This window comes from Gorilla gorilla, chromosome 12 (genome assembly GCF_029281585.2).
Source record: "Gorilla gorilla gorilla isolate KB3781 chromosome 12, NHGRI_mGorGor1-v2.1_pri, whole genome shotgun sequence".
NCBI lineage: Eukaryota > Metazoa > Chordata > Mammalia > Primates > Hominidae > Gorilla > Gorilla gorilla.
Window position 1 is genome coordinate 108,308,687 of NC_073236.2, and position 19,399 is coordinate 108,328,085.

The window sequence follows — 19,399 nt, forward strand, 5'->3', positions numbered from 1 at the left end:
GATATGTTCAATGCTGAAAGTGGGGTGCTAAAGTCTCCAGCTATTATTGTTCTGGGACCTCTCTCACTTTTGCTCTAGTATTTTCTTTATGTATCTGGATGTTCCAGTGTTGGGTGCATGTATATTTACAATTGTTACATCCTCTTGTTGAATTGACCCCTTTATCATTATATAATGACCATCTTTGTCTCTTATAATTTTTGCCTTGAAATCTTTGTCTGATATAAGTATAGCACTTCTGCTCTTTTTTGGTTTCCATTGGCATGGAATATCTTTTTCCATTCATTTATTTTCAATGTATTTGTTTCTGTATAGGTGAAGTGTGTTTCTTGTATGCAGCATATCAGTGGATCTTGTTTTTTCATCCATTCAGCTACTTTATGTCTTTTGATTGCAGAATTTACTCAATTTATATTCAATGTTATTCTTGACAAATAAGGACTTACATCTGCCATATTTTTATTTGTTTCCTGTTTGTTTTGTGTTCTCTTCCTTCTTTCTTTCCTTCCTGTCTTCCTTTAGTAAGGATCATTTTCTCTGGTGATACGATTTAGTTTCTTGTTTTTTATTTTTTGTTTATCTATTGTAAGTTTTTTGGTGTGAGGTTACCATGAGGCTTGCAAATACTACCAGATAACCCATTATATTAAGCGGAGAACAACATTATTTGCATTAAAAAACAAACAAGAAAGCAAAAAAATAAAACTAATAGAAACTCTATGTGTTATTTTTCCCCCTTCTTTTTTTTGTTTTTATCTTATTGTACTATGTCTTGAAAAGTTGTTGTAGTTATTATTATTATTTCTATAGTTTTGGGAAAACAGGTGGTGTTTCATTACATGGATAAGTTCTTTAATGGTGATTTCTGAGATTTTGATGCACTCATAATCCAAGCAGGGTACACTGCACCCATTGTGTAGTCTTTTATTTCTCACCCCCCTTGCACCTTTCCTACCTAGTCCCCAGAGCCCATTATATCATTCTTATGCCTTTGCATTCTTATAGCTTAGCTCCTACTTATAAGTGAGAACATACAATGCTTGGTTTTTCATTCCTGAGTTACTTCACTTAAATAATGGTATCCAACTACATCCAGGTTGCTGTGAATGCCATTATTTTATTCATTTTTATTGAGCAGTAGTATTCCATGGTATATATATCACATTTTCTTTATCCATTCATTGCTTGATGGGCATTTAGGTTGGTTTCATATTTTTGCAGTTATGAATTGTGCTGCTATAAACATGTGTGCAAGTATCTTTTTGCCATAATAATTTCTTTTCCTCTGGGTAGACACCCAGTAGTGGGAGTGCTGGGTCAAATGGTAGTTCTACTTTTAGTTCTTTAAGGAATCTCCATACTGCTTTCCACAGTGGTTATACTAGTTTACATTCCCACCAGCAGTGTACAAGTGTTCCTTTTCACCACATCCACACCAACATCTATTATTTTTTGATTTTTAAATTATGGCCAATCTTGCTGGAGTAAGGTGGTATTGCATTGTGGTTTTGATTTGCATTTCCCTGATCATTAGTGATGTTGAGCATTTTTTAATATGTTTGTTGGCCATTTGTGTATTTTCTTTTGAAAATTGTCTAATGATGTCCTTAGCCCACTTTTTGATGAGATTGTTTTTTTCTTGTTGATTTGTTTGATTTCCTTGTAGTTTCTGGATATCAGTCCTTTGTTGGATGTATAGATTGTGAAGATTTTCTCCCATTCTTTGCATTGCCTGTTTACTCTGCTGATTGTTTCTTTTGCTATGCAGAAGCTTTTTAGTTTAAGTCCCATATATTTATCTTTGTTTTTGGATTTTTACTCATGAACTCTTTGACTAAGGCAATGTCTAGAAGAGTTTTTTTTTAATTTTATCTTCTAGAATTTTTATGGTTTCTGATCTTTGAATTAAGTTTTTGATCCATCTTTAGTTGAATTTGTATTAGGTGAGAGATGCAGATCTAGTTTCATTCTTCTACATGTGGTTTGCCAATTATCCCAGCACCATTTGTTGAGTAGGGTGTTCTTTCTCCACTTTGTTTCTGTTTGCTTTGTCAAAGATCAGTTGGCTATAAGTATTTGGCTTTATTTCTGAGTTATCTATTTTGTTCCATTGGTCTATGTGTCTGTTTTTAAATCAGTACCATGACTGTAGTATAGTTTGAAGTTGTGTAATGTGATGCCTCCAGACTTGTTCTTTTGGTTTAGTCTTGCTTTGGTTGAGTGGGCCCTTTTTTGGTTCCATATTAATTTTAGTATTTTTAAAAAATTCTGTGAAAAATGATGGTGGTATTTTGATGGGAATTTCATTGAATTTGTAGATTGCTTTTGGCAGGGTGGTCACTTTCACAATATTGATTCTACCTATCCATGAGCTTGAGCTATGTTTCCATTCATTTGTGTCACCTATGATTCCTTTCAGCAGTATTTCATAGCTTTCCTTGTAGAGGTCTTTCATGTCCTTGGTTCAGTATATTTCTATGTATTTTATTTTATTTTTTGCAGCTATTCTGAAAGGGGTTATGTTCTTAATTTGATTCTCAGCTTGGTCTCTGATGATGTATAGCAGAGCTACTGATTTGTGGACATTAATTTTGTATCCTGAAACTTTGCTGAGTTCATTTACCAGTTCTAGGAGCTTTTTGGATGAGTCTTTAGGGTTTTCTTGGTATGTGATTATATCATCAGCAAACAGTGACAGTTGGACTTCCTCTTTGCCAGTTTGGTTACCCTTTATTTCTTTCTCTTGTTTGATTGCTCTGGCTAAGACTTCCAGTACTATGTTAAATAGAAGTGGTAAAAGTGGGCATCTTTGTCCTGTTCCAGTCTGCAGGGGGAATGCTTTTTTTTTTTTTGATGGAGTCTTGCTCTGTCATCCAGGCTGGAGTGCAGTGGCATGATCTTGGCTCACTGCAACCTCCACCTCCAGGGTTCAAGTGATTCTCCTGTCTCAGCCTCTGAAGTGGCTGGGACTACAGCTGCCCACGATCATGCTCAGCTAATTTTTGTAAATTTAGTAGAGATGGGGTTTCACCGTATTGGTCAGGCTGGTCTCAAACTCCTTGGCCTCCCAAAGTGCTGAGATTACAGGCATGAGCACCACACCTTGCAGGAGAATGCTTTCAACTCTTTCTCAACCAATATATTGTTGGCTCTGGGTTTTCATGTATGGCTTTTATTACCTTAAGGTATCTCTCTTCTATGCTGATTTTGCTGAGGGTTTTAATGATAAAGGGATGCTGGGTTTTGTCAAATGCTTTTTCTGCCTCTCTTGAGATGATAATATGATTTTTGTTTATAAATTTGTTTATGTGGTGCATCACATTTATTGACTTGCATATATTAAGCCAACCCTGCATCCCAGCTATGAAACCCACTTGATTATGGTGGATCATCTTTTTGATATGCTGTTGGATTCTGTTGGCTAGTATTTTGTTGAAGATTTTTGCATCTATGCTCACCAGGAATATTAGTTTGTAGTTTTCTTTATTTGTTATGTCCTTTCCTGGTCTTGGTGATAGGGTAATACTGGCTTCATAAAATGATGTAGGGAGGACTCTCTCTTTCTCTTCCTTTTGGAATAGTTTCAGTAAGATTGGCACCAGTTCTTCTTTGAATGCTGACAGAATTCACATGTGAATCCATCTGGTCCTGGATTTCTTTTTTCCTTGGCAATTTTTTCTTACTGTTTCAATCTCAGTACTTGTTATTTGTCTGTTCAGAGTTTCTATTTCTTTCTGGTTTAATCTGGGAGGGTTGTATATTGTCAGAAATTTATCCATCCCCTTAGGTTTTTTAGTTTATGCACATAAAAGTGTTCATAGTAGCCTTGAATGATCTTTTGTATTTCTGTGGTGTCCATTATGATATCTGCCATTTCATTTCTAATTGAGCTTGCTTGGATCTTCTCTCTTCTTTTCTTGGTTAATTTCACTAATGGTCTATCAATTTTGTTTATCTTTTCAAAGAATCAACTTTTTGTTTCATTTATCTTTTGTATTGATTTTTTGTTTCAGTTTTATTTAGTTTTGCACTGATATTTTTATTTTCTTCTGCTGGGTTTGGGTTTTGTTTGTTCTATTTTCTGTAGCTTTTTGAGGTGTGAGCTTAGGTTGTCTATTTGTGGTCTTTCAGACTTTTTGATGTAAGCATTTAATGCTATGAACTTTCCTCTTAGTACTGCTTTTGCTGTATCCCAGAGGTTTCGATAGGTTGTGTCACTATTATCTTTCAGATCAAGGAATTTAAAAAATTTCCGTTTTGATTTCATTATTGACTCAAAAATTATTTAGGAGCAGATTATTGAATTTCCATGTATTTGTATAGTTTTGAGCATTCCTTTTTGGAGTTAATTTCCAATTTTATTCTACTGCGGTATGACAGAGTACTTGCTATAATTTCAATTGTCTTAAATTTATTGAGACTTGTTTTGTGGCCTCTCATATGATCTATCTTGGAGAATATTCCATATTCTGATGAAAAGAATGTATATTCTGCATTTGTTGGGTAGAATGTTTGTAAATACCTGTTAAGTCCATTTGTTATAGGGTATAGTTTAAGTCCACTGTTTTTTTGTTGACTTTCTGTCTTGATGACTTGTCTAATGCTGTCAGTGGAGTATTCTATTGAAGTTCCCCACTATTACTGTGTTGCTATCTATTTCATTTCTTAGGTCTGGTAGTAATTGTTTTATAAATTTGGGAACTCCAGTGTTAGGTGCATATATAATTAGAATTGTTATATTTTCCTGTTGGAGTAATCTTTTTGTCATTATGTAACATCCTTCTTTGTCTTTTTAAACTGTTATTGTTTTAAAGTCTGTTTTGTCTGATATAAGAATAGCTAATCCTGCTCGCTTTTGGTTTCCATTTGCATGGAATGTCTTTTCCCTCACTTTTACTTTAAGTTTATGTGAGTCTTTATGTGTATGGTGAGTCTCTTAAAGACAGCAGATACTTGGTTGGTGGAATTTTATCCATTCTGTCATTCTGTATTTTTTAAGTGGAACATTTAGACCACTTTGCCTTCAACATTAGTTTTGATATATGAGGTACTATTGTGTTCATCATGCTAGTTGTTGCCTGAATATCTTTTTTATTTTTCATTGTGTCATGATTTTATAGGCCCTGTGAGATTTATGCTTTAAGGAGGTTCTATTTTGGTGTATTTTGAGTTTTTGTTTCAATATTTAGAATTTCTTTTAGCATTTCTTTTAGTGCTGTGCTGGCTTGGTAGTGGCAAATTCTCTCAGCATTTGTTTGGAAAAGACTTTATCTCTCCTTCACTTAAGAAGATTAGTTTCACTGGATTCAAAATTCTTGGCTGATAGTTATTTTGTTTAAGGAGGCTAAAGATAGGACCCCAATCCCTTCTGGCTTGCAGAGTTTCTGCTTATCAATCTGCTGTTAATCTGACAGGTTTTTCTTTATAGATTACTTGATGATTTTGCCTCACAGTTAAGATTCTTTCCTTCATCTTGACTTTAGATAACCTGGTGGCTATGTTCCTTGGTGATTATCTTTTTGCGATGGATTTCCTGGGTGTTCTTTGAACTTCTTGTATTTGGATGTCTAGATCTCTAGGAAGATTAGGGAAGTTTTCCTCAATTGCTCCCTCAAATAAATTTTCCAAACTTTTAGATTTCTCTTCTTCCTGAAGAACAAAGAACACCAATTATTCTTATGTTTGGTTGTTTAACAAATCTAAAATTTCTTGGAGGTTTTGTTAATTGTTTCAGTTCTTTCTTTCTTTGTTTTTGTCAGTTTGGGTTAATTCAAAAGCCTTGTCTTCGAGCTCTGAAGTTCTTTTTTCCACTTGTTTGAGTCTATTGTTGAACCTTTCCAGTGTATTTTGCCTGTCTTTAAGTGTGTCTTTTATTTCAAGAAGTTGTGATTGTCTTTTCTTTATGATATATATTTCTTTGAAGAATTTTTCATCCATATTTTGTATTTTTTTGAAAATTTCTTTTTTTTATTATTATTATACTTTAAGTTTTAGGGTACATGTGCACAATGTGCAGGTTAGTTACATATGTATACATGTGCCATGCTGGTGTGCTGCACCCACTAACTCGTCATTTAGCATTAGGTATATCTCCCAATGCTGTCCCTCCCCTCTCCCCCGACCCCACAAAAGTCCCCAGAGTGTGATGTTCCCCTTCCTGTGTCCATGTGTTCTCATTGTTCAATTCCCATCTATGAGTGAGAACATGCAGTGTTTGGTTTTTTGTCCTTGCGATAGTTTACTGAGAATGATGATTTCCAATTTCATCCATGTCCCTACAAAGGACATGAACTCATCATTTTTTATGGCTGCATTAAATTGGTTTTCACTTTTCTCTGGTGCCTCCTTGAGTAGCTTGATAATTAACATTCTAAATTCTTTATCTGGTAATTCAAAGATTTATTCTTGGTTTGGGTCCATTGCTGGACAGCTAGTGTGATCTTTTGGGGGTATTATGGAATCTTGTTTTGTCATCTCTGGTTCCTTCTGATTTAAGTAGACTATGTCAGTGGAAAGATCTGGAAGTCAAGGCCTGCTGTTCAGATTATTTTGTCCCACAGATGATCCCTTGATGTGGTGCTCTACCCTATCCCCCAGGGATGGGGCCTCTTTAGAGCTGGACTGGAGTGATTGCTATTGCCTTTCTAGGTCTAGCCACCCAGTGGGACTACTGGGCTCTGGGCTGGTGCTGAAGAATGTCTACAAAGAGTCCTGTGATGTGATCCAGCTTCAGGTCTCTCAGCTGTGAATGCCAGTGTCTGCTCTGGTGGAGGTGTCAGGGGAGTGAAGTGGACTCTGTGGGAGTCCTTGGTATTAGTTTTGTTTAGTGCACTCGTTTTCTCAAATGCTGGTTATGCTAGCAGTGAAGTTGTCACATGGACAGACTCAGGACTTCCGGTTAGCCAGGGTGTTGTAGGTGGTGGAATTAGCTGTTGTTTTCTCCTTCCTAGGATCAGCTTTGTTCTGTTATGGGTTGCTGTAATGGCTTGAGTTGGATGGCCTCCAGCCAGGAGGTGGCACTTTCAAAAGACCACCAGCTGCGGTAGTAGAAGGGGGATATAATCTTTTTTTTTTTTTTTAATTGCTAAAACTCCTGTGTTTTTATATTCTTTCCTTTTTTTGGGCTGTTTTTATTTTTGTTTTTTTTTTAAATTATACTTTAAGTTTTAGGGTATGTGTGCACAATGTGCAGGTTTGTTACATATGTACACATGTGCCATGTTGGTGTGCTGCACCCATTAACCCGTCATTTAACATTACGTATATCTCCTAATGCTATCCCTCCCCCCTCCCCCCACCCCACAACAGGCTGCGGTGTGTGATGTTCCCCTTCCTGTGCCCATGTGTTCTCATTGTTCAGTTCCCACCTATGAGTGAGAATATGCAGTGTTTGGTTTTTTGTCCTTGCGATAGTTTGCTGAGAAAGATGGTTTCCAGCTTCATCCATGTCCCTACAAAGGACATGAACTCATCATTTTTTATGGCTGCATAGTATTCCATGGTGTATATGTGCTGCATTTTCTTGATCCAGTCTATCATTGTTGCACATTTGGCTTGGTTCCAAGTCTTCGCTATTGTGAATAGTGATGCAATAAACATACGTGTGCATGTGTCTTTATAGCAGCATGATTTGTAATCCTTTGGGTGTATACCCAGTAATGGGATGGCTGGGTCAAATGGTATTTCTAGTTCAAGATCCCTGAGGAATCACCACACTGACTTCCACAATGGTTGAACTAGTTTACAGTCCCACCAACAGTGTAAAAGTGTTCCTATTTCTCCACATCCTCGCCAGCACCTGTTGTTTCATGACTTTTTAATGATCGCCATTTTAACTGGCGTGAGATGATATCTTATTGTGGTTTTGATTTGCATTTCTCTGATGGCCAGTGATGATGAGCATTTTTTCATGTGTCTTTTGGCTGCATAAATGTCTTCTTTTGAGAAATGTCTGTTCATGTCCTTCGCCCACTTTTTGATGGGGTTATTTGTTTTTCTCTTGTAAATTTGTTGGAGTCCATTGTAGATTGTGGATATTAGCCCTTTGTCAGATGAATAGATTGCAAAAATGTTCTTCCATTCTGTATGTTGCCTGTTCACTCTGATGGTAGTTTCTTTTGCTGTGCAGAAGCCCTTTAGTTTAATTAGATCCCATTTGTCAATTTTGGCTTTTGTTGCCATTGCTTTTGGTGTTTTAGACATGAAGTCCTTGCCCATGCCTATGTCCTGAATGGTATTGCCTAGGTTTTATTCCAGGGTTTTTATGGTTTTAGGTCTAACATTTAAGTCTTTAATCCATCTTGAATTAATTTTTGTATAAAGTGTAAGGAAGGGATCCAGTTTCAGCTTTCTACATATGGCTAGCCAGTTTTCCCAGCACCAGCACCATTTATTAATTAATTTATTTATTGACAAACCAGGTTTGTCAAAGATCAGATAGTTGCATATATGCGGCATTATTTCTGACGGCTCTGTTCTGTTCCATTGGTCTATAAGTATGTTTTGGTACCAGTACCATGCTGTTTTGGTTACTGTAGCCTTGTAGTATAGTTTGAAGTCTGGTAGCATGATGCCTCCAGCTTTGTTCTTTTGGCTTAGGATTGACTTGGCAACGTGAGCTCTTTTTTGGTTCCATATGAACTTTAAAGTAGTTTTTTCCAGTTCTGTGAAGAAAGTCATTGGTGGCTTGATGGGGATGGCATTGAATCTATAAATTACCTTGGGCAGTATGGCCATTTTCATGATATTGATTCTTCCTACCCATCATGAGTGAACTCCCATTCACAATTACTTCAAAGAGAATAAAATACCTAGGAATCCAACTTACAAGGGACGTGAAGGACCTCTTCAAGGAGAACTGCAAACCACTGCTCAGTGAAATAAAAGAGGATACAAACAAATGGAAGAACATTCCATGCTCATGGGGGATATAATCTTGCCCTGTGTTGGCCAGGATTAGTACTCGGGTTTCTCAGGTGATGAGCGGGGCCATAGAGCTCCCAAGAGTTTATGTCTTTTGTTTTCAGCTGCCAGGGTGGGTAGAGAAAAACCATTGAGCGTGGGGGGCGGTGGGGTGGGGGCGCAGGATTGGGCAGGTCTGATGCTCCTTGGGCAGGGCTTGCTGCAGCCACTGTGGAGGACAGAGAGGTGGTTCTTAAGCCAATGGTGTTATGTTCCTAGGGGGATTATGGTTGCCTGTACTACATTATACATGTCACCAGGGAAGCAGGGGAAAACAGGCAGTGACGGGCCTCACTCAGCTCTCATGCAGCCAGCAAGGCCACTCTGACTCCCGCCATGCCCCTCCAACAGCACTGAGTTTATATCCAGGCAGCCGTTGAGCAGGGCTGAGATCTTTCCCCAGGCTACAATCCTTCCCACTGAGAAAGCAAGCAGGGCTCTCAGGCCTCCCTTCCCTGCCTGCCCTTACCTTCAGCTGCAGCTTCTGCAATTGTATGTGCACTTCCCATTTGCCCCCCACCCTGATTCTGCACAGGAAAATTCGTACTCAGCCAAAATTATAACAAAGATCAGCTAGGAGCTTCCTTCACCCTGTGGCCCCTCCCCAGTTCTACTGGCTGCCCTCCCTTCCCGAAGAATCTCTGTGAGATGAGGCCAGGAATGGTTTCCCTGGGCTCCCCCTGGCCTCGGCACAAGGCCTCCAGCCCTCCCTAGAGAGGCAGATGAGAGTCTTTCCCCAATGGAGGTGTTCTCTGGCTGAGACCAGGGCAGGTGCCAAGGTGTCTGTGGAGTTCCCGGGGGGCAACCGGTCAGAGGGGAGAAGGAGGACCTGGGAGAGAACACCTTCCTGCCCTCACTAGAGAGGTATTTATTAACTTCTGCACTCCTGGCCACTGACTGAATTCGTGTCTACATTATCAGCTCATGTAAATTCATTATCCCAACAGCTGGGAATGAGCTCCACTGGATGAGGTGGTGGATGAGGGCCCGGGGGCTGGCAGCTATCCATGCACTGTACAAGCTCTCTTGACATGGGCAGTTCAGTGGAAGTGTCTACAGGGCTCTTCCCATTGCTTCTTCTACTTTTATGTTTTGCTTGGCATCCTAAATCTGTTTCAGCTCTGGGTAAGGTTAAATCCTTCTCCTGTGATCTGGATTTTCAGGTTCCCCAGTGGGGATGTGTGTTCAGAGGCAAACTTTTCCCTGCTCACACTTTGGGAGCTCACAGTTTTTTGGCTGTCTCATAGAGTTTGCAACAGTAAAACTGCTTCTTTCAAAGGGTCTGTGAATTCTTTCAGTTTTCCTGGTATGTTCCCATGGTGGTTCTTGCAGCAAAAGCTCACAGTGTGAGTCTCCACACACTGTTCTGTCCATTCCAAGCAGGAGCTGCATGTTAGTTCTGTCTGCTATCCACCATTTTCCAATTTTGTGATATAGTTATGATTTTTTATTGGTTTGTTGTTTTGTCTTTCTATTTAGGACAAGAGTAGTGTACACACTGCAGTTAGTGTTATAATATTTAGTGTTTTTCTGTGTACTTACTATTACGAGTTTGTTTTGTATCTTCATATTACTTATTATTACTTAATAAGTGATTACTTACTGCTCATTAATGTCCTTTTCTTTTTGATTGAAGTATTCCCTTTAGCATTTCTTGTAGGACAGGTCTGGTGTTGATGAAATTCCTCAGCTTTTATTTTGGAAAGTCTTTATTTCTCTCTTCCATGTTTGCATAATATTTTCACTAGATATATTATTCTAAGGTAAAAGATTTTTCCTTCAGCATTTTAAATATATCATGCCATTCTCTCCTTGCCTGTAAGGTAAGGTTTCTACTGTGAGGACTGCTGCCAGATGTATTGGAGCCCCATTGTACGTTATTTGTTTCTTTTCTCTTGCTTGTTTTAGGATTCTTTCTTTATCCTTGATCTTTGGAAGTTTAATTATTAAATGCCTTGAGGTAGTCTCTTTTGGGTTGAATCTGCTTAATGTTCTATAACCTTCTTATACTTGAATATTGATATGTTTCTCTAGGTTTGAGAAGTTTTCTGTTATTATCCCTTTGAATAAACTTTCCACCCCTCTCTCTTTCTGTATGTCCTCTTTAGACCAATAACTCTTAGATTTGCCCTTTTGAAGCTATTTTCTAGATCCTGTAGGCATGCTTCATTCTTTTTGATTCTTTTTTCTTTTGTCTCCTCTGACTGTATATTTTCAAATAGCTTGTCTTCAAGCTCACTAATTCTTTTGCTTGATCAATTCTGCTATGAAAAGATTCTGATGCATTCTTCAATATGCCAATTGCATTTTTAGCTCCAGAATTTCTGTTTGATTCTTTTTAAAATTTTTAAAAATTCTACTTTAAGTTCTGGGATACATGTGCAGAACATACAGGTTTGTTACATAGGTATACATGTGCCGTGGTAGTTTGCTGCACCTTCAACCCGTCATCTAGGTTTTAAACCCCACATGCATTTGGTATTTGTCCTAATGCTCTCCCTCCCCTTGCCCCCAACCCCTTGACAGGTTCTGGTGTATAATGTTCCCCTCCCTGTATCCATGTGTTCTCATTGTTCAACTGCCACTTATGAGTGAGAACATGGGGTGTTTGATTTTCTGTTCCTGTGTTTGTTTGCTGAGAATGATGGCTTACAGCTTCATCCATGTCCCTGCAAAGGACATGAACTCATTTTTTTATGGCTGCATAGTATTCCATTGTGTATATGTGCCACATTTTCCTTATCCAGTCTATCATTGATGGGCATTCGGGTTCCATGACTTTGCTATTGTAAATAGTGCTGCCATAAACATATGTGTGCATGTGTCTTTATAGTAGAATGAATTATGATCCTTTGGGTACATACCCAGTAATGGTATTGCTGGGTCAAATGGTATTTCTGGTTCTAGATCCTTGAGGAATCACCACACTGTCTTCCACAATAGGTGAACTAATTTACACTCCCACCAACAATGTAAAAGCGTTCCTATTTCTCCACAGCTTTGCCAGCATCTGTTGTTTCCTGACTTTTTAATGATCAGCAGTCTAACTGGTGATAAGATACCAATGAGATGGTATCTTATTGTGGTTTTGATTTGCATTTCTCTAATGATCAGTGATGAAGAGCTTTTTTTCATATGTTTGTTGGCCGCATAAATGTCTTCTTTTGAGAAGTATCTTTTCATATCCTTCATCCACTTTTTGATGGGGTTTCTGTTTGATTCTTTTAAAGTATTTTAATCTCTTTGTTAAATTTATCTGATAGAATTCTGAATTTCTCCTATGTGTTATCTTTAATTTCTTTGAGATTTATCAAAGCAGCTATTTTGAATTCTCTGTCTGAATGGTCCTATGTCTTGTTTCTCCAGGATTGGTCCATGGTGCCTTACTTAGTTCATTTGGTGAAGTCATGTTTTCCTGGATTATCTTGATACTTGTAAATGTTCTTTGGTGTTAGGATTTATTGTAGTCTTCACTGTCTATGTTTTTTTGTTCCTGTCCTCCTTGGGATGGATTTTCAGATATTTGAAAAGACCGGAGTATTTTGATCGATGCTGTATCTGCTTTAGAGGGTACCACAATCCCAGTAATGCTATGGTTCTTGCAGTTTCATAGATGTACTGCTTTGATGGTCTTGGACACGATCCAGGATAATTCTCTGGATTACCAGGCAGATACTCTTATTTTCTTTCCTTACTTTCTCCCAAACAGAGTCCCTCTGTCAGTTCTGAGACACCTGAAGCTAGGAGTGGAGTGAAACCAGCACCCCTGAGGACACCACCACTATGACTGTGCTCAGCCAGACTTGAAGGCAGCACAACACTGGGTCTTCCCTGCTGTAACCACTCCCTGGCCACTGCCTATGTTTGCTCAAGGCCTTGGGGCTCTACAATAAACAGGTGGAAAAGCCATCCAGGTCTGTGCCCTTCCCTTCAGGGTGGCAAGTTCCCCCAAGCCCCAGGTGGGTCCAGAGATGTTGTCTAGGAGTCAGGGACTAGAGTAAAAAACCTTTGAAGTCTACCTGGCATTCTTTTGCATTAAAATTGAGCTGGGGGGACTCGGGGGAAAGTGTGGGAGGGGAGTAAGGGATAAAAGACTACACATTGGGTACGGCGTACACCGCTTGGGTGATGGGCACCAAAATCTCAGAAATCACCACTGAAGAACTTATCCATGTAACCAAACACCACCTGTTCCCCAAAAACCTATTGAAATAATAATAATAATAAATAATAATAAAATGAATAAACAAAAACACTGAGCTGGCACTCAAACCACAAAACACAGTCTTTTCCACTCTTTCCTCCCCTGTCCAAAGGCAGAGGAGCCTCACTCCACAGCCCACAAGAAGTACTGCTGGATTATCACAGGCATTCATTTAAGGCAGAAAGGCTATTAAGTCAGCTTGTGGTGACTGCTGCCTGGCCTGGGACTCACTCTTTGGGGCAGTGGGCTTCCCTGTGGCCCAGGAAAGGTCTAGAAATGCTGTTGAAGAGTCAACTCTTGGAATCAAGGACCCCCAAGAGCTTGCTTGGTGCTTTACCTCCCTGTGGCTGAGCCAGTACCTGAAACCAGCTAGTCTCAGAGGCTCACCCAAGGCCCTTGATGTAGTATCTGGGTATCACTGCTGGTTATTCAGAGCCAAAGGGCTTTTCAGCTAGCAGGTGATGAATGCTGCCATGACTGGGTCTTTCCCTTCAAAGCAGTGGGTTCCCTTCTGGCCCAGGGTGTTTCTAGGAATGTCATCTGGAAGCTAGGGCCTGGAACAGGGACCTCATTATTCTGACTGGTGCCATATCTGTTGTGGCTGAGCTGGTATCCAAGATGCAAGGCAGAGTCCTCCCCAACTCTTTCCTCTCCTCTTCTCAAGCAGCAGGAAGGGGTCTCTTTTAGAGTTGTGAGTTGTGCAGCCTGGGATTGGGGAGGGGTGATGCCAGCACTCCCTTGGCTGCCCCAGCTGGTGTCTCAGTATATTTTGCACCCCTCAGTCCACTGTCTCTGGCCCTAGTTCAGAACTAGGACTTGTCTAAGAATTGCAGTTCTTTTGGCCTAAACTGCCTTTCAGGTTTAGTTAGAGATCCAGAGCACTTCAGCCCTCAGTGGTGAGGTTTATGGGAACTGAAATTCTGACTGCTGGAATTAGTGATTCCCCTTTGGCTGGGACTGGTTTGAATGCTCCCTTTATGTGTGGGCATCAGCTGAACTTTGTCTGGCTTTCCTTTTTGCTGTAACAGGACAACACTGAGTTTAATTCCTCACAATTGATGTGTTCCCCCTCACCCAGTGCACGAAAATGCTCTTTGCACCACACCACAGCTGCCAGGGTGTGATGGAGGGGTGGCTTCAGTGGTTCAAGACTCCTTCTGCAACCTTTTCAGTGCCTTTTTCAGCAACACAAAGTTAAAAGCAGGTACTGCAAGTGCTCACCTGAGTTTTGGTTCTTGTGAAGGAGCTTTGCTTGCATAGATAGTTGTTAAATTGGTGTCCTTGTTGGGGGAACAATCAGTGGAGCCTTCTATTCCACCATCTTGCTCCGCCTCCCATAGTACTATACATCTCTTCTTTTGGCTAGTTCTGTTTGGATATTTTTGCTATAATAAAACTGTAGTTGTAAGTATAGTGCTTTCCAGAGTTCTTTAATTTTTTTTTAGTGAATTATCAAGCTTGAAGGGTTAGTGGGGATTCCTAAATATGGTAGCCAGCTGTTTAGAAGTATAGGTAGCTTACGTAACCTTGAACTTGCAGCTGATGTCTGAAGTAAGGACAGTGTTATGGAGGACCATGTCCTTAACTTTTGAAGTTTGGCTCAACTCTAGTAGTTGTTGTCAAAAGTTGATGTAACATGCCTAGTAATTTTAGGAATGCTGGATATTGTAAAGGCTATATTCTTACTTGTCTGGATTTAATTGACTTCCTTTAAACAGTGTTGGACTGTGTTAGGTTACTTGTGAGTCATCTTGATCCTTTGGGGGATTGATTTTATGTTTTGTTAAGAAGATAGCTTTTATTCTACCTAATTCTAATACTCTGTAGATCATTTCTACTACTAAACCATGGCCTTCTGGGATCTCCCAGCTAGCTGTTTCCTGGAGATTATAAATGACTCTAACACATCTTTCATATGCAAACCAACTAATTCAGGGCTCATACGTTCCCCAACCACTTCCTTTATCAGGACTCTACACCCTGGGCCACTATTCTCCTGCCCTAATCAGCCAGGTCCAGGTAACAGAAAAGTAAAGACAGCCGCTCTACCCCAGAGCCTGCTAAAAGTATTCAGACGAGCTAATCCTAAACCTGATTACCTTGTCATGCCCACTCTTTCCTGCAGAAACTACAGTAAAGGCTCTTGCCCACCTTGACCCCTCACTCCAGCTGCCTCCTAACACTGGTGCTTCTCCATGTGGTCTTGGGTGGTGTGCTGTGTCTTCTGTTTGTAGGGATCTGTGGATATAAACCTTTTCCTTCACAATAGTCATTTCTGTGTCTGCATATGTTACCACATTGATTAAAAAGAGTAAGTACTGTATGATTCCATTTACCTGAAATTCAAAAGCAGACAAAATTAACTTATGGTGTTAGAAGTCAGGGTAGTGGTTTTTTTTTTTTTTTTCCCTGGAAGGAGGATGTAAGGAGGCAGGAGCACAGATCCTGATATACTGATAATCTGTATCTTGACCTAGGTGCAGCTTGCAAGAGGGTGTTCAGTTTGTGCAAATCAACCAAGCTGTATATTTATAATTTGGGCACTTTCTTCTTGCATGTAATACAGACCAGTTGCATTATTGGTTCCAATTTTCTACCTCCCCCTATATCCCTGCCCTTTACCATGTAACTTTACAAATAGTCTCTCACTTTGGCTCTAGAATCCACCATATGACTTGATTTGGCCAATACAATAAATAGGAAGTAAGGGTGTGCTTGTTCTTGGCCTGAGCCTCAAGAGGCCTTGTGTGTTTCTTCTACTCTTGTGCTTTTGTTATTAACATTATATAGACATGGTGGAGCTAGCTCACTCATCCCAGGATGAGAGCCTCAGCTAAGTTTCTCCATCCAAACACAGCCTGGAGCTGGGCTCTAACTTGTTACACAGATGAATGAGTGAATAGTGTTAAGATAAGTCAAGCCCAGCCCAGATTTCTGACCTGCAGCCAACCCACAGATGCATAAGCTGAAGATGACTGGTTTTATCAAGCTAATTGTTATAATAGTGGAGAAAAGATCATGAGGACAAAAAGTGGGCAGAGTCGGAAGAAAAGAGAGGAAGAAATTGAGACAGAAGACATTTCATTTAAAAAAATTATTCCATTGAGCTGAGTTTGAAATAGTGCACTGCCTGTTCTCCTAATGCTGTATGGTATCATGAAATCTATTGTTTACTGAGTCTATGAGCCAGCTTCCTAGGGAGGCTATGGCAATTGAGGACAGGGAAGAGGTAACACTCAGGAACATAGAAGGAGAATTTGGGTCCAAGTGGGTGGAGGGAAAAATAACTGGGTTTAGTTTTGGGCAGGGCTGGTTTTGAGGTCTCTGAAGGACATGTAAGTGGAGTTTTCCAGCAGGGAGAAAATGCAGAGCTAAAGCTCATATCTTTGCTGGCAGTCTAGATTTGGGCATCTTCAACAAGCAGGTTGTAGCTGAGGAAGCTGGGACTGGACTTGTACTCTAAAGCCAGTGCAAAAAAAGCTTGAAATGGCTATGATGGCTAAGACCTGGTTTTTCCATGAAAAATGCTTCGGTCAGTATGAGTGATTCCAAAGTGGTGATCAATTAAAAACTGAAGTATGATTAGCATTAATTATAACCCAATGGGAATATGATAAACGACTCTTGGTCAGCAAGCAGAGGGTGCCCTGTAGTGCTAAAGCATCACCATATACCATGTGTGCCAAGAATCAGGAGACACCCCAAACGGGAGCAGATGAGGGATTGTGTCTGTCATTGGACCAGCTGGCCTGATCCAGCAGAAGTGGATGGAGATACACTGAATGGGGCTCCTGGGAGGCGTGAGTTGAAGGGGAAGGAAGAGAAGAGACCTCCAAAGTAAGGGAAGAGTGAAAAATGAGAAGGACTGGGGTGGAGCCCCAAGTAGGGACCAGAGGAGAAAACAGGGATAAAGTAATCAAGGGAGATGGGACAGGAAGATGAAAGAATGAGGTAAACAGCAGGTGGGAAGAGGAGGTCAACCTAAAGGAGAAAGCCGGGTCGAAGAAAGAAGGGAGAGAAGAAAAGAAGGGGCTGGAGGATAAGATAAAGGTGGGAAACGGAAGAGAGAAAGAACAGCGTCTGCGTGTATGACGGCTAGACAGGAGTTCAGAGAACAGCGGGGTCGCCAGGCCACCACCTGATGGACCACGGCTCATTGGCTCTAGGAGCTGGGAAAGGGCATCCCAGGAAAGAAGCCCTAGACTTTAGCCTGAGTCTGGGCCACTCTAGGGGACCGGGAGTGGGGTGGCGGGAGAGGACGCGCAGAATCTCGACTTCTGGCCCCAATCTGTGCATGATCACCCGAGCTCAGCGGACGCTCCTCTCTGACCCAGGCAGGCGGCTCAGGGACGCGTGCGGGGATGCAGAGAGAAACCGCTGAGGAATTAGGGCCGGGAGAGACTGGTACCTGCCGGGGGCGCGTGGTGGGGCAGAGCTGGCACTGATGCTGAGAGTGGCTAAGGAGCGCGGCGCCCCAGAGCAGAAGGGCTGGCAGACGCTCAGAGAGCCAGGATGGTTCAGGGTCCAAGGAAGGTCCTATGTTGGGTGGGAGCTGTGAGGGAGTGAAAGTGCATAAGGAACCGGAGGAGATGGAAAGACCTTGGCTTGGGTGTTGGAGAGTGGGACTGCGTGGTGACCGACGGCACAGAGGGTGTGTGTTGGGGCGGAAGAACCACCCCAGCTGAATCGTCCCCGTGGGGTTTTCTTCCCGTGTCTTAGTTCCAGAAGTTGCCGCATCAGAGGCGAATAGTTGAGGAACAAGTCATGGAAGGACAGCCTAAGGGGGAGGTGAATGTAAAGCGGTGGAGAGGGCGGGCGAACTAAAGGCCTTCGTTCTCCTCCCGCCCCCGCGGCTGCATCCTTGAGAAAGGGGTATTGCTGCGAAGCCGCGCCAGGGGTGGACGCGGCGAGGTGGGAGGCAGGATGGAGGGGCGGGAGCCAAGGCCGAGGGGGCGGACATGGGTGGCGTCTGGCGCTCCATAAAGGGGTTGCGGGGGCCGCGCTCTCTTCTGGGAGGGCAGCGGCCACCGGCTAGGAACACGGCGCGATGCAGGTTCAGTGCCAGCAGAGCCCAGTGCTGGCAGGCAGCGCCACTTTGGTCGCCCTTGGGGCACTGGCCTTGTACGTCGCGAAGCCCTCCGGCTACGGGAAGCACACGGAGAGATTGAAGCCGGCGGCTACCCGCCTGCCAGCCCGCGCCGCCTGGTTCCTGCAGGAGCTGCCTTCCTTCGCGGTGCCCGCGGGGATCCTCGCCCGGCAGCCCCTCTCCCTCTTCGGGCCACCTGGGACGGTACTTCTGGGCCTCTTCTGCGTACATTACTTCCACAGGTAGCGTTTTTCCCCTGCGGGCGCCCAGTGCAGCGCACTGCCCTGCTCCCGGCGTCCAGGAGCGCAGCGTGGAGCGCGCACCGAGGAACGCCAAGGAGGCAGCGTGGGGCGCTGTGAGGAAGGCGGAGGCCAGCCTGCCTGGCGCACCTGGCGGGGGCCGGGGCCGGGGCCGGGGCTTGGACGCTAGAGAGTTGACAAGCGGCTGCGGGACAGACGCCGCCTTCACTCCCCCAGGACCTCATCCGCTCTCAGCAGCTCCAAATCCTCTGGCTGCTCGAGAGAAAGAGGTCCTGCGGGCGGGAGGCGACCTGGAAAGCTCAGGTTGGGGAGATCTATTGGACAGGACTGTTCCTTAACTGCGCGCAGGCGGCGGTTACCTGTGGCATATCGCGCCCCGCCCCGCTTCCCTTTCTTCCTTCACCTTTTCCTTGCAGGGTGGGGACAGATTAGCTCTGGGATCTTGGGAGAGTCTTACGAGCTTGGCATCTCCCGAGGGAAACTCAGCTCAGAGGTTCTCATTGATTTAGTCTTTGCAGGTCTAAGGAGGAAGGTGGGTAGAGCCCAAATCCAGACTTCACAGATGGGGAAGAGAATATAGTGAGATCCCACTGACTCAAGCGAGGGTCCCCGCTTCTTAGGCCCCTCCCAAAAGGGACCAAGCACACCACCAATTCATCTACCTTTCCAATTTCCCTGGGACTTGAAATGTGAGTGGGTAACTTACAGCTCAAATGTTCTTCTAGATTTAAAAAATCCGGGTTCAGGAGAACTTTGCTTTCTGCTCTGGGAAGGAAAGACAGGAAAGAGACCAAGGGATGTCAGGGTTCAGAGAAAGACTGTCCAGCCTCAGTAAAGTCTCACAGGGAAAGGGAAGAACGAACACATTGTTAAATTGCCTACCATGCC

The 19,399-nt window shown here is 42.3% G+C and overlaps 1 protein-coding gene across 1 annotated transcript in view; it reads left to right on the forward strand.

Moving 5' to 3' along the window:
- The first annotated feature begins 18,074 nt into the window (after positions 1-18,074).
- SRD5A2 (steroid 5 alpha-reductase 2) overlaps positions 18,075-19,399 on the forward strand; it is a 55,298-nt gene continuing 53,973 nt past the window's right edge. The window contains exon 1 of the mRNA XM_004029068.5: positions 18,075-18,493. Within this exon, the coding sequence (XP_004029117.1) occupies positions 18,213-18,493 (281 nt within the window). The 5' untranslated portion in view covers positions 18,075-18,212. The remainder of the gene's footprint in view (positions 18,494-19,399) is intronic.